Raw genomic sequence first — 26,484 nt, forward strand, 5'->3', positions numbered from 1 at the left:
GACACTATCAATGCTTGGAACGCTGATTCCAATATTGGTGGATGTATATAAAGACTGAGAAACCCCCACATACAACTTGTTAATTTAATGGTCATTTGTGGATTTGTGCTGATCGGAGAGCTAATCCTTTGACGCCATTCATTTGTTCTGCTACCCTTGTCTCCTCGCCGGGGTCGCTATACCTATTGCGTTACCGATGCTGCTAACGCTGTTCGTTTTTCTTTTTCTTTTTTTCCTTTCTACATAGTAGAAAACTTCTAGAACAGCCGTATGGGGTTTGAAAAGCAACTTAAGCAATAGGACTGAAGAGCCTATCATCGCCACTATTGATCATATACATTAAGAGCTTCACGACGGACTTGGGGCGTAGCTTTTTTCTGGCTTTAAAGTCGATGGCATCGCCACTTCAGGCGTTCTTGACCAAAATGCTGTCCTACTGTGATTTGAACTTCCCTCTAGTAGCATACTCTTCGGACGCGTTAGACGGAAATAGTTCGCTGCCAGCGCAGCCACTCGAGATGCGGCTTTCGTTGGTTCGTTATCGGAAGGCACTTGAGCCGAAATCGAAGCTCTGCCGTCCTCTTCATAGCTACAACTACATGCATTGTTTGTGTCTGGGTCTTTGATTGATAACGATCCAGCAGAATCCCATCCTATGTCGATCGCTATCTCTATTCTCAAGTTTCAGCAGTCTAGCATGACGGCATGGTCGGCATGGTCGGCATAGACGATTGAGGCGGAGTGCATACTTTTCAACTGGAGAGTGTCGTGGTGGCTAAATCGATCCGTGGCGTTGACGCATCCGGTAGTTATAGACAATGTGTCTTCTTTAGCGATCAAAGGAATACCGGACAAGGTAAGTGACAGCTCAAGGGCCAACTTAAAACTGTTTAGGAATCAATTATATTCCTTATACAGCCTGAATTCCCATTTCACATGGACCGTCTTTTTCCGTGGCACTGCTAAAGACATTCATTACGATACTGAATGAAAGCTTCCTGTTTTCTTCTGTATAACCACCGATTTTGGAAAACTCACTGCCCGCCTAATCTCCCATACCACTCATTCTTCTAATAAACATTTCTGCCTTTCAATTCAGAGACCATAATGGACTATTCCCCGGCCCCAGATGATCAAACGGCGCAGTCAAGCATGAACGAAGATAGAGGACCGCTCCTCATCGGCATGAGCGCTAGTTTTCTCGCGTTCACACTCATATTTGTAGCGCTTCGCGTCCATGTCCGAGCTGTTCTGATGAAGAAATGGGGGGCGGATGATTCTTTTGTCGCTATCTCATACGTCAGTCACTAGGCTACTCTTGTTTTGGAACATGCGTTAATCGAATTTAGATCCTGGCGCTGTCCACGGGCGTCGTATTTGCTATAGGTAAGACGATGTTCTTTCCCATATTCGAGGGTAAACTTGGCAGCTGACCTCATGAATACAGGCACAACTACTGGCCTCGGAAAGCATGCTTGGGCACTTTCAGAAGACATCAATCAAGCAGGCATCAGATCAAGGGTGAGACACCCGCCCATATTCCAGTTGGATACTGACTTTGGTGAAAAGTTGGTGATATCGGCAACGTTGTGCTACCACCTCACGTTCATCGTGGTCAAAATGGCTTTCCTCCTGCAATATCGTCGAGCCTTCATCCTCCCTAAATTCATATTATTTTGTGACATCATGATGGGCTTCATCGGCATGTTCGGCATCGCGCTCTTCGTCTCAGCTATCGTGGTCAACACTCCCAGGTGGAGAAGGGAGACAGACTCGCAAGCAAGTTATAATCAGGGTGTGTGGTGGATGGCCACTGCCAGTGTGCATTTGGTGACCGACATCATTATTTTTCTGATGCCTATTCCTATGCTCGGCAAGTTGAAGTTGAAGCCGATGCAGAAAGCTGCCCTGTATGTCAGTTTCGGGCTTGGCTTTGTGTAAGTGTAAATCGGCACCCTCTGTCAGGATCTTGACTGGCTGACATTGGCGTTAGCACAACGTGTATTTCCATTGTCAGAATGTCCACGCTCCCACATGTGTTCACAAGGGACACATCATGGGATATCATTCCAGCATTGATCTGGTCCGAGGCCGAGCTCTGTTGCGCCGTCATTTGTGTTTGCATACCGACCCTTCGGCCTCTCTTAATTATCTACAGGTTGAACCAACCGCACTATTCGTACAATGCTCAGACGACCGAGCCAAGCATTAAAGCTTACTTTAAACAGAAGCCCCTGAACGGGGGTACGTTTGGGAGTTATAGCCAGCAGAGTCTTCCGATTCCGATGTTTGTGGATGTGGAGTCGAATAATCCAGAGCCGAAAACACCATCTGGTGCTGCCTTCAACGAAAACCGCCTTTCAGTAATGGGATATGCTAGTTCCGCCTTGACAGCTGGGGATTCGGACGACGGTTCTGATGAGTTTGCGCCGGTGGATGTGGAAGTTGCAACACCGTTGAGCCCACCACCGCAATGTTATGCCGGTCCAGCCAGGCTTCTTCCACGATCTCAACCGTCGCCAATTGAGGAGTGAATCACACCTTAGATGCGCTTCATTATTAGACGATTGTTTTGGCAACTCAATCTCCATTTGGGGCTAGCAAGGCGCCAGAGTTATGCAGCAATCCATACTAGCAAAGACGCACCAAGCATGTACTCTATAGTTAGCGACGAGACATGCCGGCCGCCAGGCAATCTGGATAGTCAGGCCTTTAAGCCATGGGGTATTAAGCCAGCTTCAAGTAAGCATGTACCACTCGATGGGCTCCTCATGGTAAGGGCTCTCATTGCTTATAAGCAATGTGACTTGGAATATTCTTCATGACCCAAGCTGGATGGTTTAAAACAGCTTGCGATGAACCGTAGCTTATACCTGCTCGAGGGACCCAAGGGTGATCCTTGAAGCGCTAAAGAATTGCTGTCAATGTATGGCCTCAGCGCACCTTGTGATTTTTCGGGGTCTTTAACCCCCGGCAAGTCACTAGGTAATGAGGACAAATGAGACTTTCACGTGCCGCGCTAGGCTTCCATCAGAAGGCGGTCGACGACGAAAGTGGCGCTTACTGTTTAGGTAAGCCGGCAGAATCGGAATGTGCATGTCGCTAGCCTGTATTAAGTCCCCGTCGTCTATTGCCGCCTGCCGAGGATGCTGAATGGACACTCTCGCGTCCCGCATTCACTGCGCATTCACCTTTTGTCGCCGCCGCCGAGCTCCCTCTGCTTATCGACACCTCTTCGATCTTCGATCATCATACAGGCTCGAACGTCCCCACATCCATACAACACGCGGTCTACAATGGTACTTGGGAATGGCGACCACGCTGCCACGGCCGTAAATGGCTACCCCGCCAAACCCCACTCTTCCGAGTTGTCTCCCAGGAGCTTCTACGATGTATGCAATGAGCTGCGGATCAGAGTAGACGCCTTTTTGGCCGAGGACCAGAAGACGGAGGTGTTGCGCAACGTACAGTCGCAGATGCGCGTGTCATTGGACGTAGTGGACGAGGCTTTGGCGAGGTATAGGTGCGTCTGCTTCCTTGTCAGTCCTGACCTACGTTGTCGATGGGTCGCTGATGCGCCACCACAGCTTGGAACAGATCTCGCTTTCGTATAATGGAGGAAAAGACTGTACGTTAGCCTCCCCCATACCTCTAGTGTTCAGACACCAGCCAAACATATCGCTTGCACGCGTTGGAGTAACGTTTTGCCGCTCGTCACTCCACGAAGAGGCTGTAATGGTATGAGGAATGTCAACTGACAATCGGCGGCAGGCCTCGTACTACTGATCATGCTACTTGCCTGCCTCGCTCGTCGTCATCCCTCACCACCACAATCCTCCCAGTCGAACGACTCGAACGACGCGACATCCTTCTTCCCCAACCAGTTTCAAGCCGTGTACATCGTCTCCAAACACCCCTTTGCCGAAGTAGACGACTTTGTCGAAACCACAAGTTCTCAATACCACCTGGACGTGAAACGATACGCCATGTCGATGAAAGAGGGACTAGGTGCATACCTAGCGGACCGGCCGAGTGTAAAAGCCATCTTCGTCGGGACAAGGAGGACAGATCCCCACGGAGAGAAGCTGACACATTTCGATCCCACCGATTCCGGCTGGCCCGACTTTATGCGGGTGCACCCGGTGATTGATTGGCACTATGGTATGCTAATTATGCGCTCCTATTTCGCTGCATGATTCTTGATTTGATCGGATTTGTGTTTTTATTTCCAACAAGATTCGTGAGACACGGGGATTTCAATTTCCAGCTTTGAACTCAGTTCTGCTCCGAGGCTAACTTGTTTTCTTTGCAGCCGAAATCTGGGCAGTAAGTAACAAACGAGTGTACCAGTTCCTTTAGAAAAATGACTGCAGACATGGACAAGGCGACTAGGCAAAGGTCACGGCTAACCAGGGCTCAGTTCATTCGTCATTTCGACATCCCGTATTGTCCTCTGTATGACCAAGTATGTCCGTTCCGTTGCTCGGTAGGTGACAACAACTAACGTTAATACAAGGGATACACGAGTTTAGGGGGAACGCAAGATACCCATCCCAACCCTCAGTTGAAGAAGCAAGGAGAGAATGGCGCTGGCTTCCGGCCAGCGTACGAGCTGATGGATGACGACGAAGAGAGACTAGGTCGGGATAGATAAACTCAATACAGCAACATCTTGAGTTGTATTCCGAGGTTGAGCACAAACCGGACCCAGCGCAACGGAGCGATTCTTATAGAGCATAGACTATCGGCGATTATTCGCCATCATTTCACATATATCTCAACGCCATTGGTTGTCCCATGGTTAGAAAGGCTTTAATCTTTGTTATATTGGCAAAAGCAGTGGTTGAAAAACACATCACGTAGGATACAAGCGTACCAAACAGTGGCCAGCGATGACGGGTATAGCGCTGCATTTAGAGATTTGGGGGTATCTGCTGTAGAGGGCAATAGTCGAGACGTGTTAAGCATGATCACATATTCATACGACGCGTTGGCCAGGATTATGTCGTACCATTTTTCCGACACACAAGGCCGGCTTCTCTTCCGGTCTGGTGCTGAGGAGCGAGAGAACCTGGGTCGGGCCAGATCGCTCTTATAGTTGCTGTCGTACATGGAGATAGCCTGCGCTGCATGAGGGCGGGACGGTTGGTACACTTTCTGGAGCACATCTTGGACGAGGACAGTTCTTTGATGCAGCTGATAGTGGCGAATTCTCTCTGGTCCCCTTTAGACTGTCACGTAGTAATACCTCGTTGCCGTATCATACTCCAGGAGCACTTCCGCCTCCATCTCGTCAACATCGACAACAACTTGACGCCACATGCTCAACTCATAAGAGTCAGCCATAAACCCAGGAAGAACCATTGCACAGAGATACTTGTTACCCTCGCCGTTCTTGCTTGCATCATTGATCAGCTCGCCGCTTACATCCCGCACTTTTGACCGCACGGCAGACTGAGGACTCAGCACAACCACCATATTCATCCCGTCGATTCCTAGAGAGAATGCTGGTGGCGGGCTCCAGCGTACTACCATTCCAGGACGAATCCGCTCTTTGAAAGGTCTCTGGGCAGCCTTCGGGTCCGGATCAGCGCTCGAGGAGAGCATTTCCTGGTTCATAGCTGTCTTTTTATCATTCCTCTCCAGAAGGGAATCGTCTTCAGTCTTGGCCTCGGACAGCTTTGTACTGGGCTTTTGAGAATCAACGTGTAAGCGCCATAACTTGGCTTGAAATGCACGAGCCTGGTCTGGCGTAACGCCAGGGCTCTTTAAACACCGCGTGAGAAACTCAGGCGTGGGAAGGCGAAGAAGAAGCGCACCCGTCTCGAAGGGGGCTAGAACATCCCCTGAAATTTCAGGGCTTCCGGACTGTGAACTATTAGCCGACAATGTAGCACAGGATGGATCGTCTCCTTACGTTTGCATTGATCCAACTCTTTAATTCGCCGTTCGACCACGAAGAAGGAACCTTGGGGTTATAGGCCTGAGATTTCGTCTTGGGCAGGAGTACCCGCAGCATCTCGGCGTACTTCAGTGTGTTCTTACCAGCGCCGGCATCTGGAAGACTGGGGTTTACACAGGCCACAACTACAGTTTTGCAACTTCGCCGGCCGGCGGGATCAAACACATGCTTGAGAATCTTGGTGAGGGAGCTCTGGCGGAATGGGATGTGCGTCGGCTTCTTGGGCTTTCCTGTCAGTGATGCTGCATCGATCGTGGCTCTGCCCCTGATGCAGTCTTTCAGCACTGACAAGCTCGTATTGATTTCACGAGCCTCCTTCATACGGTCGGCGGTGTGGTTGGCCACATCTCGAGCGGCTTCAGACCCTGCCAAATCGACAAGATACAAAAGTCCATCATCGTCCGTTGGAATTTCGGGGTTTTCGATACGTATCCGGCAAATGGCGTGAGATCGTGACGACGCATCATTCTTCAGAGTGGATGCAGTGCGACGAAAACTCGCTGCTCTGTCGATTAGGTCAAGCAAGGTGGCTGCTTCAGTGACCTCGAACTCCATGGCCCCAGCAAGCTGCGTGACGCCAAAAGAGTCTTCCAAGATGGAAATAGGCTTGCGTGAATTCAATAGGTCTAAGAATAGTCACCCGACGTGTGAATACGGATGATTTATCAGCCAGCATAAATCCGAAAAACATACCAAAAGAGGAGTTGCCCGCCAGCTCAATGATGCACGCATAGACTTTTCGTTCGCCCTCAAGATTTCCGTCCATCAACGATTGAGCAACCAGCTTTTCTATAGCGCTGACGGTGAATGTTTTGCCGGAACCTGTTTGGCCATATGCAAACATGGTGCTCACGCCGCCGCACCATGCCCAAGGAACTAGTGGCTGTACTAAGTCTTGATAGATCTGCTCAGAGGTGTCTTCCGGGCCGTAGGCACGGTCGAGGCGGACTGACGTAGACTGTGCGATCTGTTAGCTCTACAGAGTACTGAGCACAGGATACGTAGTTTGACGTCTGGTAGCATACGATGAGTGTTGGTGGCCCTAGTGGCTTAACGTGCTTTCGAACTTGGTGAATGTCGACAGCGCCATTACCGCTCTTGCGGGGGAAGACACCCCTGATGAGGCCAGCAGCCACTTCGTCCTCCAAGATCGGACGCAATCGGGCTGCAACTATCATGTCCGGGTTGGGTGTACTATTTGAGTCATTGAAACTGGCAAGGTCCTGTTTTGCCGCCTTGTTGCCGAAGGCTTCGACAGAAGCCTGATACCAGGCAGTGTGCTTGGTATGGTACTCGTCCATGGTGCTTGACGATGTCCGGTGTCAGTAGAAGCAATAGATCGAATCTATGGTCACATCACATTCCAATCACAATACTAAGGGCCAAGGGTTCTTGATATATTTGCTAATGGTTTCGAAGTTGTTTCTTCCCAGTATTTGTTGCACTGTTATCAATTACTGACATGTCCCTGCAAATTGCTGCCTGTTGGTGCCGAAGCCACAGCTGACAGAAAAGCTGGTGCCTAAATCGATTGCCCAGGCAACCAGGCAGCCTTTCTGGCGCACTGGAGCAAAATACCACCGGGGTCTCAATGAACCAAAGACAGTGTTTGTCATACATGGTCACCAATTGATAGATGCCTGGAAGCAAGATGCACATGGCAAGAGGACCTCGGTCTTGGCCCATGGGGATCGAGTACACGCCGCTTCTGCCTCCTAACCCTAGTTGGCTAACTCATCGAGAAGTTGAGAACTTGGGGCTAAGACAGCGCAATTCCAATCTCACTAGATACTTCCGGCTATCCAGATTGGCATCCATAACAGGGCATCGCTACTTTCAACTATGCAGTGACCTACCCTCATCTTGCTAACAGTGATTATGGGTAAATACCTACGCAAGCTTCACCCTGGTATTGCCACAACTTCATCGGCGACATCTTCTTGCGTGTGTACCTGTAGATTTTCACAATCACGGGTACAGACTGGCACCAGCATTGAATTGCTGCGCCAACAATAACCAACCCAGGAGCGAGTTAGTCAAAAGCCGGCCGGCCCCACTAACGGGCCGAGCCGGCAATGAGGCGATGCGGCCCCACTCCGATAGCCGATAGCTAAAATTGGCCCGAGCATCCGGGGATTTGGAAATTGCTGGAAACCTCGAATTCTACCCACTCTTCCCTCAACAAGATGCCCTCGCTGTTACGTCACATATCTTTGCTCACCAAAGCAGACTCGATAGAAGCATGAAAATTCTCTTTGATTCTGGAGTATTGTATACCTTCTTCTGAATAGGCCTTATCATTTTTTGCCTCCAACCACTCCGGCCCGGCTTGCTAGCGCTTTATTAAGACGGATCTTCAGGTCGCGATTTTCTCAGCTCATATCTTTGCAGCCTTTTGCGGACTTTGGCCAATGTCTCTCGCTCAGCACGTCACCCAGGCCGAAGGCTTTGATTACGAGCGCCCTAAAGACCAAGCCGAAGACCATGGCAACAGCGAGGCTGTCTATGGTCTACTTCAGCCGAGAACGACAGAGACAGCCAACAATCCAGCATGGAAACATTTAAATTTCACACCCCTGAAGACGTACCATGTTCAGAAAGCAATCCCCGCGTACAAGGTTTCCAACGCGAAACGTTGGTGTATGTGATCAGCTGCGGTAAGATGCCTGGTGCTCTGTGATATGAAGCTAACGCTTTAGTACGCTGCATAGTACAGGTAGCTACCGCAATTGTGGCCTGCTCCCTAGCTGCAGGCCTTGTCTTCGGTTTCGCCGCTCTCAAGCCTGTTCTCATCTCAGAAGGGGTTTACCGCAAGTTATGCGATGCCGATGACCCAAGCTTGATTGAAGACGGCGATTACGTCCCATGCACCAAGCAAGATCTACGCCTTAACCTATTCTTCCTCGTTGCTTCCGTCACTACAAACGTCTCTTCCCTAATAGCCGGCTTCGTGCTTGATCGCTACGGCAGGCGAGCATGTTGGATTGTGTCATCAGCCTGCCTCACAGTTGGCTGCCTATTGATGGCCATTTCGAATAATATTATCGGATTTGATGGATACTTACTCGCCAACGTCTTTCTAGCTCTGGGCGGCACTTTTGTATTTGTGTCCAGCTTCCAGCTTGCCCACGCATTTCCCAAGCACAGCGGACTCATCATAGCATTGGTGACGGGTGCGTTTGATGCGTCCGCAGCCGTGTTCCTCTTCTATCGCACCGTCTACGAAGCGACTGGTGGAAAAGTCTCGCTTAAAAGGTTCTTCTACTCATACGTTTCGATTCCCTTTCTGCTCATCTTCGCTGAGTTCGCGTATATGCCGATTCGATCCTATCAGGACAAACCTCAGCTAGAGAACCAGATTGAAAGGGCCCAAGATGAGGCGCGCGATGTCCACGAATCAGACGAGGAGATTGAGGACACCAGAGAGCTTCGGAAGGTGCGAAACGAGCGGTCGAATCGCCGGTTGTTAGAGTTGAACCAGATCGAAGAGGTCACTGGCGACGCTGAACAACGGGAGGAGCGCACCAAGACCAACGAAGAGCGTCAGGGAGCAAGTGGTGTATGGGGTGTTTTGCACGGTATTCCCGCTCACAAACAGATCCAAAGCCCCTGGTTCATTCTCATTCTGCTTTTGACGATTGTGCAGATGCTGAAGATGAACTACTTTATTGCAACCATCAAGTCCCAGTATCGGTTCATATTGGGGTCCGAGGCCGAAGCCGATGCTATCAACCGCTTCTTTGATTTTGCTCTTCCAATCGGTGGTCTGGTATCTACTCCGTTCATAGGCGTTCTGCTGAACAAGGTCAGCGTGACCGTCACCTTCGGCGTCTTGACTGCGCTGATTATCGCTATTGGTGCTCTTAACTATCCTCCTTTTGGCTGGGCAGGATACGCTACTGTTACTCTCTTCGTCATATTTCGACCTCTCTATTATTCAGCCATATCGTAAGTTGCGCGGTCAAGCCAGCTTTTGCGATTGGGCGATACAAATACTGGTGCTGATTATTTCTTAGCGATTACGCAACGAAAGTCTTCGGCTTTGCGACCTTTGGACGTATCTATGGCACTGTAGTGTGTGTGTCCGGCCTCGTTAACTTTGCCCAATCCGGACTTGACTCACTTACGCATGGTACCTTACATGGCGATCCAACTCTAGTCAATATCACACTCGGAGTCGCGGGCGCCATTGTCGGGGCCGTTCTTACGGTGTTCGTGAGCATTAAGGGTCGCGCCTTTGTCGAGCAGGAGAAGTCCGCTGTCGAGGAACGGCGAAGACTCTTATCGTCCACAGGACAGGACTACGGTAGTCGAGAGTGAGATTGTTTGATACTTAGCTATAGACCTACGTGGGGAGATCCCAACCAGGCACTTATTCTTTAATGATCATCAGACGATTTAGAGCTCTGTCAACCAGCATGGCAACCTAAATCTCCTGTCATCTCACTTGTGACTGCACTTGCGTATTAATGTTTTTCGCTCCGGACAAGACCTTGTAGCTGAGCTGACACTATTTGACCCGAGGTTCATGATTTGGGATTTGATCCTAGATTTTGGTCTCTAGAACCTGACTTTTCTCCCGCGAGTTTATCCGCAACCATGAACCTTAATTATGGATGCGTAATGTATTATTGCGTAATGGGATGCCGGCGCATAATCATAGCTGATTCGCCTGCAATAATGACGATATCAGGCTCTCTCGAGAGTGTATATCAGCCGAGTTACGAGGTGGAGCCTAGGATGCCGGGAATCAGATCTTGAGTCCACAAGTAATCTGGTAGCACTTAAATTTCAATCCGTTTTTGGCTGCGTTTAGCGAGACCATACCCTTAGTCATCGTTACTTCTTTTAGCTACTGAGAATCAATCTCTATAGCAATCTTCTCTTTCTTTCTGGAGCTGGTGTCGGCCTATTTTCCTTGCGGTCGGCTCACAGCTTCTCTATAGCACTGGCAATGCCACCAACCTATACCGGGCTGGACAAGCAGTCATCTCGCAGTAACTCAATTCCTGAGAGCTGACCTATCAAGAAAAGCATCTGACATATGGATTCACAATTAAATGCAACTACAGGCACAAAAGAGCGGGCCTGCTTTGGCAGCCCGCAAACCGTTACCGGTGACGCGTGGGATGCAAGGTCACCAACGCACAGGCCTCGGGTCGTCTACAACCTGCTACACGTAGTTCATGCACTAACTAACCATGCTTGGTATGACTTGGCATTGGGCACCATGCGAGCTGCCCACCCTTCTTATGGTGTTTGCAGCGTACCTATTGTTTTCTACCTCCGGACCAGCCTTACCCCCTTGCCGTAGGCCAAAGCTCGATGAGGCGAGGTAGTAGCCTAACAAGTCACGTTTCTGTCACAAGGATCAGATCAGACGAGCTCAAAGCTAACTGGAGTGTGTGCGCAACAAACTGAATTCTAAACCTTACAGTGAGTTGAATGTAGGATTAACAAGGCGCAAAGCTCACCGGATGGATTAAATATAGGGTTACCACATGGAACACTCGGGTGCCTGCACCACGCTACGCATCAAAACGTTTGCAGGCTGTAACTGGGACTAGCCATTACCGAGAGGTGTTAGGGAAAGCCCACGCAGTCACTCGGTCGATAATGTTGGATGAGAACGGCAGGCTAGTGCGTGTCAGGGGAGGCAAAGATGGATGCGTGTTCTTCGGCTCCATATAAACAAGACAATGAAACTGGACCTCAAACGGTCCATTTCGGATTGTGACCTGAAGCAGGAGCTGGGTCACCCTTAACGGACTCTCTTGTCCGAGTGCAGACTGCAACAGTATTGATGTTGTGATTTATCAGGCAAAAAGTATCAGAGAATGAATCATTATAGATCACAATCAGTAGATCAGTAAATCCCTACTGGGTCTGGCCTCTCTAATGGTGGTCCTGTGCGCATTAATAGGCGGCGTGTTAAGTCCTGTTAAGACGACGATCAGACAATTAAAGACGGAACTGACCGTTCGGATGACACATGTCATGATTCGAGCCCAGTGGATACTGGGAACTATGAGCAGTATCTAGCGATCATTCGACGATGGTCACGAGGGTCTATTACGGGAAAGTTTCAGTCTTCCAGGGCTAGATTTCAGGCTCTTTGACACCCATGTCGCAGTTCGGTATTGCGGTGCCGAAGCCGAAGGTCGAGCCGAGTATAGAGAATACCATCCACGAATTCGGAACGACGACAGCGCACACCAGATCAGTTGGAATATATATGTACCCAAGGTATTGCCATCCCAAAGCTTTTGTTTAAAAATCCATCACTCACAACTCTTAATCAACTTGCAATTTCATTCGCTTAAACGACCTGGCGTCGCACTGTCTATAAATTCTTTCTTTAATCTTACAATCTTTCTTTATTCATACCCAGGATTCCATACTCGCAAAAATGGTCCGCATCACACTTTTCGCCACTATCGCTTGTAAGTGGCAGGCCTTTCCTAAGCCACAAGTCGTTTGCGACACCATCTAACTTTCTATTCGTAGTTGCGGCTACCGCTTTCTCTCTCTCACCCAACAACGCTGGCGCCAGGAACGTCGGCAAGGGCGACGGTTCCCAGTTTATCACCGGAGGCTGCGTCGACAACGCCGACTGCTCGTCCGCTTGCTGCGCGGATCTCAGTGGCGTCGGCATCTGCTCGGCCGAGGCGGCCCAGTTCCAGAATGGCAAGAACGGCTGCGACTTTGTCGACCCTAACAAGGATGCGACCATCGCTGCGGCTCAGGCTCAGGTCAAGAAGCAGGGTTTCTAAGCTGGAATGCAGAAGCTTTGCTGAGACGAGGGCTGACCCTACGGGGGAATATTAGCGGTGCTGGAGGGATGGGCTTGCGCATTCGAAAGAGTAGCATACCAGCCAGCTACGGTCTCGCTATAGGCTAGAGAACCCGCACTAAAATAAAACAGTCAAAGCCTCCACCAAGTCGTCCATCATCATATGCTGCTCCCGTGCGTCCGCGCGAACATGCATATTAATTGGTCTTTTGCCTCTAATTGCTCCCACCCAGCAACTATTGGTACCTTTAGCAATCGTGAAAATTGGCAAAGGATCACACCAGGACCGGCAGCAATCTAAGGGGGTGAATACTGATCGGTAGACGTCGTCGAGGCTGCGAGTGACTACTACTATAAAAGTGCATGCTGTTTTGAAATGTCCGTGCTGCTGTCGCATTGCAAGGTTGGCACGGCCTACTAGATAGGCTACCTCTCTCGTACGGTGCTTGAGAAGTAGCAGCAATCGAGCCAATCAAGGGAGTCGTGAGAGTCATGGTTCTAAGCGAGTTGTAATGAAGCCTAAGGTTGAGTTGCTGCGTTGGGCACTCAGCCAAGCAACGTAGTAGGTACCTAGTGTCAAGGAGCCTCCTACGAGAAAACGGTGTCTCTTGGTATGACAGCAGGGTAGACATGCCAAGAGTTGTATGTGGATGGCGCGATTTTTGTTTGCCATGGCAAGCATGAGTGAAAATGGTATTAAGGTTGACGGTTGAAAAGTTTATCCCAAGAGGTACGTACTCTTGACTCCTATGATGTAGATCAAGCTTTGAGTGTTACCCGCAAACTTAGTTAATAGGATGGATACCTGGATACCTGAAAACATCCACGGTATCTCTTCTAAAGCATTATGTTCACCTAACTGTGCTTTTTACGGCTGTGTATGGTTATTATTCTGTACCTGTGCGACTTGAAGAGGGAACGCATTGCACCTAGGTACCTGGGTTCGTTGATCACTTAACGGCCGAGTCTAGACTGAATATGGCAGCTGATTACACAGCAGTGGCTTGGCGACCCAGATAAGCTTAAAGCCCCTGATCCTCCTGCCCCATGCTTCACCTCGCTCCGGTGGAATGCCACCATATATATGAGCCAATGTGAGCGTTGCGGCTTCACGGCTCATTGCGACCTGAGTGTCGATCGAGATGCCTTCTTCGGCAGCTGGGCGTGTCGCAGGCTCTTGCTGAAGGACTTTACGGCCCAGCCCGGGCTTGCAGATGATCCCCCTCAACCAAAACTTACCTACCCAGGTACGCCCACCCATCCACCTGACAAGCCAGGTTATCGGGTGGTTCTTTCTTTTCGCTGCTGTTTGGTAACCTATCCAGGTAGGTACAGATGTATCCTCGGGGTAGTTGCGTTCTTGCCAAAGTCGCACAGTCCTTGAAAGGGAAGGAGCGGAGCATCAACGAGAAGCCACCTGATGAATATCAACTCTTCACTCCACCTCGACTATGCCTTCCTTCTTTTTCTTTCTCACTTGCGATCTCCCCCTCTCGAGGCCTCTGTCAACTTCAGCTTCATTCAATGCCACCAAGCTAGGTACTTGATAGACACCATGCGCTTTAGCACCACCCTCGCCGTTGTCGCGGCTTCTTGCGGCCTCGCTGCTGCCGCGCCTGCCACTGACGACATGCACGTCAACCCTGGCCTGCGGCTCGTCAAGACTTCCGAGGATGATACTGGCACCTGGGTCACCGAGGATGAGAAATTCGACAAGTACACCATCAAGGGCGTTGGCTTCATCGATATCACCGACATCTCTGTAAGTCTTCTTGGCGCTGCCCCAACATCTTTCTCGGCAGGCAAACGGAAATTCTGATCCGTCCCCTAGGATGAGGAGGTCCTTAATCTTCTTTCGACCGCCCCCAAGAACGTCTCCTCCCTCGTTTCTCGCCAAGCCATCACCTACCCGACCACCCTCACCCACGTCACTGAGGCCAACTCGCTCATCAGTCGTGTCAGCAACACCAACCCCCAGTCTTGGCTCAAGACCCTGACCGAGTCAGTCAACTAACATGGGACCCGGATCATCAAACGCTCAAAACTAACAAATCTCCAGATTCAACAACCGTCACTACCGTTCTACCACCGGCACCCAGGCCTCGACCTGGCTCTACAACGAGGCCGCGAGCATTGCCTCTGGCTACTCAGCCATCACGGTGTCGCGCTTCACCCATTCCTTCAACCAACCCTCCATCATCGTCAAGTACCCCGGTACCAGCTCCAACCTCAGTGAGTCGAAAACCTTTCCCTATGACCACAGCCAACTCGTTTCATTTCTTTTATACCAACTGACACGCCCCTCAGTCATCGTAGGAGCACACTTCGATTCCACCGCTGGGTCCTCCACTGCACGTTCCCCTGGCGCTGATGACAACGCCACCGGCACTGTAAACCTCCTGGAGGCTCTCCGCGTCCTCGTGGCTGCTGGCTTCCGTCCTAAGAACACGATTGAGTTCCACTTCTACGCTGGTGAGGAGGGTGGCCTCCTCGGCTCCCAGGCCATCTTCTCCAACTACCGTTCCGCTGGCAAGCGTGTCTTGGGCATGCTGAACCAGGACATGACAGGTTACTCACCTGGCGGTCGTGCTACCGTCTACACCGACTACGTCGACAGCGCGTTCACAGCCTACGTCCGTCTCATCACCACTCAGTTCACCGGTGCCACCCCTGCCAGCTCGTCTTGTGGTTACGGTTGCTCAGACCATGCCAGTGCCCGCTCCAACGGCTTCCGTAAGTACAAGTGCTTTGACTAAGAGAACTGTGCTGATTGGCAATTAGCTGCTGCCTTTGTCAACGAGGAACCTTTCAGGACTTCCAACCCCAACATCCACAGCTCTCGAGATGTATGTTGAGCCATCCTTGCACAGAAAACTTGGTACCGAGTTAACCGTGACACAGACTTACGATAGCATTCAGTGGAATGCTGTCCTCCGTCACTCGAAGCTGACGGTGGGCTTCCTTGTCGAGGCTTCTTACTTGGGTTAGAAACCGAGGTGCCCGTGATCCCATTCCTCTCATCGACATACCAATCTTCTTCAATCCATACAGAAACTCTACCAAAAGTTGTAGAATAAGCTGTAAGGGTTTGGTTAGTTAGGGTTGGGGATCAGATTAGGAATCGGATTAGAGATAGGATCAGGGTTAGGAATGTGAAAATGTTTAGATTGATGATTTGGTGAGTGGCTGAGGGATATACCCACACCCTTTATCTTCCACTTAGGGGCAGATGGGAAGGCGACAGCAGTCACTTTCCGGGCATTGCGCTTGAAACTGGTTGAGAAGTCAAAAGAAACTAAGTTCTCGTGAGTGAGGGTTGAACTGTTTTATAAGATATTTATTCTAGTGGCTGTTACAGCTGAGCTAGCTGACTATGTCTGACATCGTTATGCCGATAAGCATTCATCATCACCGTCGACTTCTTCTCAACAGCAGACATGTAAATCATCATGACAAAGTTTTCAAGTGTGAATGTGGCAGGACGTAAAAACGCCAGCTGTAGGTTGCAATTAATCAGCCTAAGTACATGATCTCTTATTCCTCTTCCGAGGTGAGAACATGGCTTCTCAGGTGGCTAAACTATATCACTTCAAAGTGGCTAAATATGTCCAAGAAGTCCTCTCCTAAACTCATATTCCCGTTCACCCTCGTCATAGACATAAACATTATCAATTCCCATTAAACACCTCTACAACTCCTTAATCCGAGACATCAGTAGATGCATCCGCCTTGCCCTTGAAAGCGCGAGCGCTTCAAGCACGATACTGGTTGAAGAAGCTGTACATGCGAGTCTGCTGGTTGGGAGTGAACTCCTCGTAGCAAGAGCTGTCATGTCGTTAGCAACAGTCGTCAACTCGGATAAGACCTGAGTAACTCACTCGTAAGAGTAGTCCATGTAGTTGTGGATAGGGTCAAGACCGGCCTGGTTGGGGCAAGAGTCACGACCGACAGGGCATCCGGAAGTGGCGCTGGCCTGAGCGGGGGTGTCGGCGATGGAGTCGCCGCTGCCGGTGCAACCGCCCTGGAAGGTGTGGTAGAGACCGAACCAGTGGCCGACCTCGTGGGTGACAGTGCGGCCGAGATTGTAGTTGGTCGAGCTGCCACCGGGGACTGTGGAGGAGAGGATGGTGCAACCGTCCAGGATGTAGTTGGTGGAACCGGGGGAAGCGGTGGTGGGGAAGTAGCAGTAGCCGAAGGCGCCGCCAACATCGCGCAGGAAGTACAGGTTGAGTGCGCCATAGTCGCCCTTGCGGAGGGAACGCTTCATGGCCAACTCGTTACCATCCTGAGCCCAGGTGGGGTTGATGGTGCGGGTGGTCTGGACCAGGTTGAAGGAGATGCCATGGGGGGCGAAGTCCTCGTTCATGACGGCCAGCTGGTCAGACAGCATCTTGTCCTGTTTAGGATTGTCAGCACGAGCGGCATCCGTGGATAGGCCGCGAGCCCGCTTACGGTGATGTAGCCGTTGGCCACGGTCTGGGAGGAGGCAACAACGTGGAAGTAGGTCGGAACAGTGATGGTGGCAGCGGCAGCCAGTCCGAAGGAATTGAGGGTAACGTTGGCAGCCTCTTCTTCGGCTAGCTTCTTGGAGATCTCAATGTGCTCAGGGGTGGGGTCATGAGTGGCACAGCCGAAGCGGCCCCTCTCGCCAGCGACGGCGGCGGAAGCCATGCCGGCTAGGGCCGCAACAAGAGTAAAGGTGACCTGCATGATTGCGAGCTAAACGATTGGATCAAAGTCGAACGAGGGAGACCGAATTAGGGGCTGAGGGTGAGAGGGATGGCGAGCAAAGGAAGGAGGAACCTTGATGGCTGACGACTGGATTATATATACTCGACGATGCTCTTGCGTCGCCTCCTTATTTTGCTGATCGCCAACCGGCGTTGATATCCATCTTGGACTTATCCGGAAGGTCGCCGCTCTCCAAGTATTGGCTCCAGCCTCATAGTAGCCTACAGAAGCAAGTTCGGACAAGACTCAAGGTCAAAAGATCGAGGGCGATGGGACCCTGGAACCAAGGTTGTACGGTAAGCGTGAATGCCTTCCTATTTGAGGCTAACTTACATCAACTCAATCAAAGCAAATGAGCTTGACTGAGAGTCAGTCGGTGGGCGGCTTCGAGGGGACCGCCTGGGGGTAGGATCTGTGAGCCCATTCGTCGGCCATGGCTTGGCATTGGCCAACGACCGAATCAAGATGGGAGCCGCTCCCCCACGCCCGTCCTCCTCGGCTTCACTGCCAGGGCTCTCGGGCCAATGCCGTGTTGCATCATACAAGGAGTCCGAAGACGGCAGGTAGTGTACGTGGGGAAGAGAGTGGGCGATATGGTCGGTACTGTTCGGCGGCCGGAGATGAATCTGGAAGGACGAAAATGGCTGAAGGACGAGTAAGCTTCGGGAACCGGCGCTAAGGGTCGTGCGGTTGCATCGCAACACTAAACGCTCCGATATACGTGCATGCCAAGCTCCCGCCAAGACGGCCAATCATCCAACCAGGGGCAATGCAATCGAACCTCCCTAATTGGGATTAAGCGGCAGCATTATCGCTCTCGTCCAGGGGGGTGAGTGACTGTTGATACGAGCGGAGTTCCTAGGCAACTTTTACACCTTCGAACGAGCACGCCCTCGAGTTAGCTTGCTTGGCAAAGCGCAGCTTTCCACCACCAAAGATCTCAGATTTGCCAACTTCGCAAGAGAAACGGCGCTGGCGGTGGGCCACTTGAAGTCACAACAACCTTCTGTTTCCGGGAGTCATTTGACTGAGGTGGATTAATCGGTGTAAGGGTTATGAGAGGATCCTAGCTTTGCCAAGGCCAGCCGCCAGAGACTATTGGGATGAATTGCCGGGTTGGGCATGTGGCAGCAATCAATTGACTGGTCGGCCGAGCTCTGCCAGCACCTAACCTACGGCACTGGCCATCGGATCCTTGGAGAGTTGCGGGGCCAGACGCAGCAGTCGAGGCAGGCCGATGGCATACCATTGAGACAAGGGCCCGAGGAGGGAAGACGGCTTAAGAGCCTACGGAAAGTTGAGCGGTTGCCAAGGACTGCCATCACTCGATGGTTTCGACGAGTCCGACACCAGAATCAAAGATGGCAGCGACCGCAGACTTCCAAAAGATGACAGTTCACTTGTTGTCATGAGCAGCCCCCTCTCGGACGCCAACACGCTAGAAAACACAGGTGCTGCGAGTCTGCCCAAGACTCTGTCGTTCGACAAGGCCTGGCCAGCCGAGGAATCGGATAAAGAGCAAGCAAACAATACCTAACGTCGTAGTACGGTGTTTCTCTCTGGCAGAGAGAAAAGACAAGATCGAAACTTGAAGCTGATCGACTGTCGCGGTGATCATTGATGAAGACGTGACGCACTAAGTCTCTGCGGACGCAGAAACCAAGCATGGGGCCACACAGCATGACGTTGCAAAAGCCACAACGAACAAACATCCTCTTGGGCACAGTGCGACGGAAGGGTGTGAAAATCATGGGTAAGCTTAATTTTTATTTAATTTGATTATTTTTTTCGGTCCGGGCTCCTGATGTTGTATGTGGCTGGTGCCTGGTTCCTGAGAGTCGGTAACGTCCGGTCCGGATGAGGCAGCCATCACTGCCCATGGAAGGCAAGCAAGGCAGGCATCAGCCACATTAAAAGGTGGGTCTAGATGTTTTCCCCACCTTCACGTGATTGCGAGTTGCGGCAGCTCGCACCTTCGCGTCGCTGCCTACTGGGGGGAGGCGCGCCGCGCGACAGCCACTTAAGCCGCCGACCCCACGACCCGTAACTGGTCCTTCCTCTTCTCAGCTCGCTGCAGCAAACCCTCTCGGCCGACCGACACCGTCATCGTCAGACTGGCTGGCTCACTTACTGGTCTACACGACATCATGCCCGACTTGACAGGTATGTTCTGCTCCCTGCCCACCCTCCCACCGACCAATGTTTAGTGAGCTAATACCCCACGTGCGTGTAGAGGCGGACACCATCCGCATTCTGGTTGCGACAGACAACCACGTCGGCTACGAAGAGCGAGACCCGATACGCAAAGATGACAGCTGGAGGACATTTGACGAGATCCTGAACCTCGCAAAGAGCCATGACGTACGAACGCTGTGTTTTCACCCCCAATGCTCCATCGGCTGACACGACGCACGTAGGTCGACATGGTGTTGCTGGGCGGCGACCTCTTCCACGACAACAAACCCTCCCGAAAATCCATGTATCAGGTCATGCGCAGCCTTCGAAAGAACTGCCTCGGCATGAAGCCCTGCGAGCTCGAGTTCCTCAGCGATGCGAACGAAGTTTTCGAGGGCGCCTTCCCCCACGTCAACTACGAAGATCCAGACATCAACATCTCCATCCCCGTCTTCTCCATTCACGGCAATCATGACGACCCCAGCGGCGAAGGCCACTTCTGCTCTCTGGACTTGCTCCAAGTCGCTGGCTTGGTCAACTACTTTGGCCGCATCGCCGAGGCCGACAATATCGAGGCGAAGCCGGTGCTGCTGCAAAAGGGCCAGACAAAGCTTGCACTATTCGGACTGAGCAACGTTCGTGACGAGCGCATGTTCCGTACCTTTAGGGACCACAAGGTCAAGTGGTTTCGACCGGGCGTCCAGCAGTCGGATTGGTTCAACCTGCTCGCCGTCCACCAAAACCACCACGCCCACACGGCAACTTCTTACCTTCCTGAGAACGTGCTGCCCGACTGGATGGATCTTATCGTTTGGGGCCACGAGCACGAATGTTTGATCGATCCTCAGCAAAATCCCGAGACAGGCTTCCATGTCATGCAGCCAGGTTCCTCGGTTGCGACGTCGCTTGTGCCGGGCGAGGCGGTGCCGAAACATGTCGCCGTCCTGAACATTACTGGGAGGAAATTCAAGGTCGAGAAGCTGCCCTTGAAGACGGTAAGACCCTTCGTCACGAGAGAGATCCAGCTAGCGACCGACCCGCGATTCAAGGGCTTGCACACCAAGAAGGACAACCGACAGGAGCTCACCAAGAGACTGATGGTTGTAGTCGAGGAGATGATCCAAGAGGCCAACGAGGAATGGTACGCCGTTCAGGATAACGATGAAGAAGAGCCTCCACTACCGTTGATCCGTCTCAAGGTGGAATACACAGCCCCCGAGGGTGGTCAATACGACTGCGAGAACCCTCAGCGTTTTTCAAACAGGTTCATCGGCAAGGTCGCCAACACCAATGATGTAGTCTACTTCCATCGGAAGAAGGCTGGGGTCTCGAGTGAGTATTCGTAGGCTACTGCTCTTGCATAAACTAATTCTCGTTCAGGACGCAATGCCGGCACTGACGTTCCTGAGATGTTGGAGGAGACATTAGGTCTCGATACTGTCAAGGTCGAGGCCCTAGTGCAGGAGTTCCTGATGGCCCAGTCTCTCAAAATCCTGCCAACGGCACCTTTCGGTGATGCCGTCAACCAGTTTGTCAACAAAGACGACAAGCACGCGATGGAGGAGTTTGTTAGCGAGTCTCTGGCCGGGCAGGTTAAGCAGATGCTCAGCCTCGACTCAGATGAGGAAGATCTCGACAACGCCATGGAGGCTTATCGGGCCAAGCTTGAGGAGCAGTTCTCTAAGGGCGCTCTGAAGAGGACAACGAAGCGCACCGTCAAGCCGAAACCGGATGAATGGGATTCGGATCTGGACGGACACTGGGAGGACCAACCTGGTGTAGTCGAGACCGAGGCAGTGACTGGAGCACCTGTCAGGTCACGAAGGGCACAAACACAGGATGATGACAATGATCTGATGGACATGGAGGATGAGCCAGCGGCTCGTCCAGCACCCGCCAAAAAGGCGGCCACTACCCGAGCCACAAAGGCGGCCCCGGCGAAGAAAGCTCCGGCGAAGAAGGCGCCAGCCAAGAAGGCGCCTGCTCGAGGCCGCAAGAAGGCCGTGTTCGAAGACGAATCCGAGGAGGAGGACGTGGTGATGGACGATGACTTTGAAGAGCCACCCGCGCCCACCCGCGCGAGAAGGTCCCAGCCCGCTCGTGCGGCTCCGAAGGGCCGCCAGACGAAGCTCAATTTCTCACAAGCCACGACCTCGCAGGCTGCGGTCGAGATCAGCGATGATGAGATCTCTGACGATGATGCCTTTGAGTCTGTGCCAACAACTGCCCGTTCCAGACGGAGATAGTCTTCGGCTGGTCAGGAGAAGTGCCGCGGCTGATGAGGCGCTGCCGCGGTCCTGGTCAAGGACACAGTTACTGTGATTAAAAAAAGTTTTATCGAGACATTTAGAGGTCTCGCGTGCATTCGGCCATCTGGAGTCAAGGAAGCGGGGTTTGCTTTGCCTTAGATCGATGAACTAAGATACCACGTCGCGAATGATGAGAAATTTTGGCTCTGATGTCTGATTTGTAATGTGATAGATTGTTCCTGCTGCCCCTCCTGAATCGGCGATGCTCGCATTGCCTAGCACCACCATGCATGCTCTTGGCTTTTTTTGAGTGCTTGCTAAAGGCCCCTCCAAGGTGAGGATGCATACGTCAAGCATCCGGTTCATACGCAATCTCAAGGCTCAAGCGTTGACTGCTGCATCTCCCAAGGTATTCTTTTCACTGCTCCTAATGTTTACAGCTGCGATGACCGCATCTTTCAAATCCTCTTTTGAGGGGGGGAGGCTGGCCGTTGACAACTTACGACGGACTCGGCGGTCTTGGTCCTGGAATTCCTACCAACGTCGCTTTCCAGCCAGAATCTCAAAGCATATTAAGTTGCTGAGTTGTGGCAATTCGTCTGCCACATGGATGTCTCTGCGGCAAACCACCAGCGGTGCTCGCCCCGAGACACTCGACTGCGTGATGCGAGTGTGCTTCACCGATCTGCGCATTTAACATGATGCCTTCTCATGCTAGCAGCCAAGCAAACAAGCTGTGATTTCATGTCTCATTTTCTCCCATAGTTGAATATGTATACGCCACTGCGGGTCATAAGAACTGAGGGAGTGCCTCCTGTATTCTCACAGTCTCGCTGTTATGTTCACAGGCCGCGTGTACGCCGGTTATGCTGCCACCACACATATGAGAATACCATACAATCATTGGACCTTGACTTCCGTTTGCTTTGCGACATGAACGGCCGTCAGTTGTGATAGGGGATATTGAGTGTTGCCTCGAGGGAGATGGGAAAAACAGCCGGTGCACCGCAGGCGAATGTTGCCAAGCTGATTAGCATCGTAGCGAGACAACATACCGCAGCATGTTGTATACCAGTCGGGATACTGCTACCAACATATTCCTTGGCCTTCCTTATGGATTACCAGCGGTGATGTCCCGCCGCCGTCTTCGCCGCAGCCTACCTAAAGGCTAACATGGCTCGTTTGAGCGAGCCCTCATACATCAACGGCATTATACCATGTGGCTAAAAGTGCTCGTGGCTTCACAGAAGGTCTTTGATCGACTTCGGCTTCGTGGTCCCAAGCACTGGCTATGACATGTTGACCACCGACGCTGTTCTTGGGTTTATACTGATTTCGGGGCTAACATGTTTTGGGTGATAAACGGAGGTCGGATCACCACTGGCAAGACTAAAGTTGAGTTGCCGTTAGGCCCCCTCTCAAAGGAAACTGGATCCCAAAGGCCAACTGCCGCATTCTGTATTGTAGAACCCGAGAACTGACCCGAGTTCTTTCGTACAAGACTAGGTGGTGAGAGATTCCCGAAGATATCTGCAGGTGGCCACGCTAACTTTGTCTTGTTGTATACGTTTACTTTCGTTTGTATTTACAGCCCAATATGTGTGCCTCGTTTCCTCGGTATATCGGCGGGAGTTTACATTATACCTGGCGAATAAGGATAGGGTTATATATTACAGCTGTAGCGTCGACTCTACAGTGACAAGTGAAACGTTTTAGCAAAGTCTCATTCTACTCTGCCCTATCTACTGGGCTTTTTAATGGAAGAAAACCCTCAGTTCGTCTCATACAGCTTAAACCCTCGGGAACCGTCTGCCTTTGTTTGTACTCTGTCAACTATTCCTAAGTAACAAACTTGAAACCAATGACACCAACCCGGGGGGTGGGGTGGGGGGGGTTCAAACTACCGTTCGTTTCGTCTTCTCGATTTAAACTCTACTGCAAGTCCGGACAGTCATATTGGGTCTTCAACGGCGGCATGTATGCTTTATAGCCTCTTGCGTCGCGGCCCCCTCTGGCGAACGACACGAGCCATATGCAGTTTATTTCTGGCATACGTATTTGATGTCAAAGTTTGCACGACCGAAATCCAGCGTCCCTCGATCGATGCTACTACCCCTTCCGCCTCGTTATGTAGACATCTGGAAGATCACTATGCGGAACAGGGCGCTCCTATGGATATCGACGTTCAGCCAGCCTTACAATGCTCGGGGCTTTCTCCTGCGCGTCATTGGTAACTTGGATCCGGTTCGCACCCCCTCCCACTGCCCGGTTATGTCTCGCCTGCAGACATCCTACCCTGGGGAAACTAGGCGCTCTGCTTTGTGGGAGAGATGACCGCGTTCCTGGCGCCCGGGGCAATGAGGGTCGGTTGACGTCCAAGCAGCTCCCCTACGGGCAGTTCGGAAAGTCACAAGACCCCGGGAGATACGGCCGTGAGTGTGGCGGGTTTACCTCGCCGGCGCTCTATTGGGCAGCTCCAATCCGAGGAGCATCGGAAGATTTGGGCGTCCAGTTGAAAGGGGGTTTACCATAGATGTTGGCAGCATGTGTGACTATGGCATAACGATGGCTACTGTGTCGAACGGCTGACTCGAGGAAAAAAGGCTAACAGCTCTCAAAACAGTACTTCATCAGCCCCCCCCCCCCCTTCTCCCCCCAAACATTTCAACAGGGTGGTCATAATCACATCAAATAGCTCATTTACACTGCCTCATCAACCCCTTTAACTTCATTATATGGTGTTGACCTGGATCCTGCTGCGCCGACTCATACCCTCCCCCCCAAAGCAGGCCGGCGGCACCTTCAAGCTTTCCCACCACTGCGACCCCGGCACAGCCCACCACATAGGCAGCGGGAGATTTCAAGAAGACTCAGCAGCGGACGCCGGAGCTTACGAACTGACGCAGCAGCGAATGCTCAGAGATTTGCACACACAGAATTCCCCATTTAAGCATGACTCGAACATCGCTCCCTGTCCCAACGACTCACAAGCAAGAGAACCATTTTTGGGCGTTTTCTGGCCCGCTCAAATCTTATATGGTCCCTTAGGGCAATTTTGACTAGGCTGCTCAGGCAGCAGAAGGGCAGCGGGAAGGATTGTTCATGAGGTCGCGAGTATCATTCTGCCTCGTTCTTGAGCATCCCCATGACTGCCCGTCAAGACTCAGCAGCCAATCGCCCACGTGACGGTAAGGAGCGCTCATCAAAATGACTGGAGGTTTGCCCCATATGTCTAGCCAGAAAAGCCACCCTCCCCGCGGAGCCTCTTCTGAGAGACAAGAGTACACGCCCCTCCCCACTTATGCCCACTCACGCCCTCTTGCCCTCCTCCCCCTCAACGCGTCCGCCCAGTCTTGCGGTCACGACCATGTCGTAACGATCTCATTTCGCGGGAGCTCGGCTTCTCGAACCGCAGAAGGAGTGCGGGTCGGGCTGCAACGCTTGAGGACCAGGAATCAAAAGTATGTCCACTTGAGCCTTGAGGGGGTCCGCCGGACTGGGCCGGACGGGGCAATGTGTGGCCTCAGGGGCCCTTTTCGCCTCTCGCTTCCCTCAGCCCGGTGAGAATTTTCTACATTGTGGGCGCAGAACCCTTGAGACCTTTTGAAGTTGGCCCTGATGGTGCCACGGAGCAAGGACCCTTGTCTGGTGCTGGAAGATGAGCGCTGTCATGAGGCGTTGAAGGCTGTGCATACAGATATATCGCGGCGGTTCGCCAGTGACCCGATGGCATATATCGATGCAGCGTCTCCATACGTAGCCGACGAGCCCTGGCATCGGTGCCAGAGAATTATGGTCAAAATGCAGCTCTTGAATGGTTTCTGTCGGCCCCGTGAGATTACAACTTCATAGCAGGAGACTGATTAGGTTCATAAAATAGACTGGCATAAGTCAAAGTTATACCTGCCAACAACCAGATCGGCATAGTGGCAAGTGAAGCTGAGGGAGCCGCAAATGGTGGAAGGTTTCCAACTACCCGGCACCGGGCCGCCGATTAGAATGGTCTTTCTCGGGTTTCTCAGACAGCTGCCATTGCCTTGCCGAGAAATCAGGATCATCAGAGAGCCGACGTTGCCAGACCAGAGATTATTACCATATTGTATGACCGATCGACCGTCACCCTCTTGGCACATCAAATCATTTCCCCACGAGTGCCGGTACAATAGGTTTAACAGGCCCCATCTCTTGTGATTATGCGTAAGTACACAACGAAACCCTCGGCTGTTACTCCACAAGCAATCATTCAGAAAAGTGGCCGCTAGCTATAACACTGCGCATCGGAGGTAGTACCAAATCGATCACGAGGCTTCGACTGGACCATGGTAATGGACCCCGGGCATGCCCCATCGGCGTGATCTCCGCTTCCCGCCGTGCATAAGCGGGAGATGTAGCCTCGTTCCGCGTGTCATAGCGATCACGTGGTTGTACGGATGGGGACGAGTCTGAAGGTTTACGGCGATCTGCGGCTGATCGAACCAAGTTTGTTTCCTTATACAACACCCAGACGACAAGACCATGAGCCCATAGCTTGCTTCCAGAGACTTCTCGATCAGCCATGTCTGACCTCGTAGCAT

At 51.8% G+C, this 26,484-nt stretch overlaps 9 protein-coding genes across 9 annotated transcripts; 6 read left to right on the top strand and 3 right to left on the bottom strand.

Annotated features, from left to right (window-relative positions):
• The first annotated feature begins 925 nt into the window (after nt 1-925).
• On the top strand, nt 926-2,904 carry LY79DRAFT_543586 (uncharacterized protein). The gene is made up of 5 exons (XM_060557060.1): nt 926-1,299; nt 1,350-1,386; nt 1,448-1,521; nt 1,570-1,937; nt 1,994-2,904. The coding sequence occupies exons 1-5, from the start codon at nt 1,108-1,110 to the stop codon at nt 2,532-2,534; spliced, it is 1,212 nt and encodes a 403-aa protein (XP_060417421.1). The 5' UTR covers nt 926-1,107; the 3' UTR covers nt 2,535-2,904.
• Nucleotides 2,905-3,296: 392 nt separating this feature from the next.
• Nucleotides 3,297-4,654, top strand: LY79DRAFT_509227 (phosphoadenosine phosphosulfate reductase; the record flags this gene model as incomplete). Its single annotated transcript, XM_060554034.1, has 6 exons — nt 3,297-3,523; nt 3,588-3,628; nt 3,772-4,161; nt 4,313-4,326; nt 4,421-4,465; nt 4,517-4,654. The coding sequence occupies 6 exons, from the start codon at nt 3,297-3,299 to the stop codon at nt 4,652-4,654; spliced, it is 855 nt and encodes a 284-aa protein (XP_060417422.1).
• Nucleotides 4,655-5,226: 572 nt separating this feature from the next.
• On the bottom strand, nt 5,227-7,648 carry LY79DRAFT_667164 (P-loop containing nucleoside triphosphate hydrolase protein; the record flags this gene model as incomplete). Its single annotated transcript, XM_060563338.1, has 5 exons — nt 5,227-5,868; nt 5,918-6,588; nt 6,656-6,920; nt 6,988-7,267; nt 7,581-7,648. The coding sequence occupies 5 exons, from the start codon at nt 7,646-7,648 to the stop codon at nt 5,227-5,229; spliced, it is 1,926 nt and encodes a 641-aa protein (XP_060417423.1).
• Nucleotides 7,649-8,125: 477 nt separating this feature from the next.
• On the top strand, nt 8,126-10,398 carry LY79DRAFT_543597 (major facilitator superfamily transporter). Its single transcript, XM_060557061.1, has 3 exons — nt 8,126-8,619; nt 8,674-9,910; nt 9,979-10,398. The coding sequence occupies exons 1-3, from the start codon at nt 8,514-8,516 to the stop codon at nt 10,280-10,282; spliced, it is 1,647 nt and encodes a 548-aa protein (XP_060417424.1). The 5' UTR covers nt 8,126-8,513; the 3' UTR covers nt 10,283-10,398.
• Nucleotides 10,399-12,185: 1,787 nt separating this feature from the next.
• LY79DRAFT_543599 (biotrophy-associated secreted protein 2) lies at nt 12,186-12,902 on the top strand. Its single transcript, XM_060557062.1, has 2 exons — nt 12,186-12,405; nt 12,470-12,902. Exons 1-2 carry the CDS (start codon nt 12,372-12,374, stop codon nt 12,733-12,735), a joined length of 300 nt encoding a protein of 99 aa, XP_060417425.1. The 5' UTR covers nt 12,186-12,371; the 3' UTR covers nt 12,736-12,902.
• Nucleotides 12,903-14,310: 1,408 nt separating this feature from the next.
• On the top strand, nt 14,311-15,743 carry LY79DRAFT_667167 (peptidase family M28; the record flags this gene model as incomplete). Its single annotated transcript, XM_060563339.1, has 6 exons — nt 14,311-14,517; nt 14,587-14,756; nt 14,815-14,987; nt 15,063-15,488; nt 15,537-15,601; nt 15,657-15,743. The coding sequence occupies 6 exons, from the start codon at nt 14,311-14,313 to the stop codon at nt 15,741-15,743; spliced, it is 1,128 nt and encodes a 375-aa protein (XP_060417426.1).
• Nucleotides 15,744-16,507: 764 nt separating this feature from the next.
• On the bottom strand, nt 16,508-17,465 carry LY79DRAFT_509211 (extracellular metalloprotease; the record flags this gene model as incomplete). Its single annotated transcript, XM_060554033.1, has 3 exons — nt 16,508-16,580; nt 16,634-17,151; nt 17,208-17,465. 3 exons carry the CDS (start codon nt 17,463-17,465, stop codon nt 16,508-16,510), a joined length of 849 nt encoding a protein of 282 aa, XP_060417427.1.
• Nucleotides 17,466-19,248: 1,783 nt separating this feature from the next.
• On the top strand, nt 19,249-22,115 carry LY79DRAFT_543605 (DNA repair protein). Its single transcript, XM_060557063.1, has 4 exons — nt 19,249-19,649; nt 19,720-19,847; nt 19,904-20,993; nt 21,042-22,115. Exons 1-4 carry the CDS (start codon nt 19,634-19,636, stop codon nt 21,905-21,907), a joined length of 2,100 nt encoding a protein of 699 aa, XP_060417428.1. The 5' UTR covers nt 19,249-19,633; the 3' UTR covers nt 21,908-22,115.
• A 3,366-nt stretch (nt 22,116-25,481) lies between these two features.
• LY79DRAFT_657038 (uncharacterized protein) lies at nt 25,482-26,467 on the bottom strand (the record flags this gene model as incomplete). Its single annotated transcript, XM_060562701.1, has 3 exons — nt 25,482-25,575; nt 25,814-26,094; nt 26,201-26,467. 3 exons carry the CDS (start codon nt 26,465-26,467, stop codon nt 25,482-25,484), a joined length of 642 nt encoding a protein of 213 aa, XP_060417429.1.
• Between the last annotated feature and the right edge of the window lie 17 nt (nt 26,468-26,484).

This window comes from Colletotrichum navitas (assembly GCF_030913465.1).
Source record: "Colletotrichum navitas strain CBS 125086 chromosome Unknown LY79scaffold_11, whole genome shotgun sequence".
NCBI lineage: Eukaryota > Fungi > Ascomycota > Sordariomycetes > Glomerellales > Glomerellaceae > Colletotrichum > Colletotrichum navitas.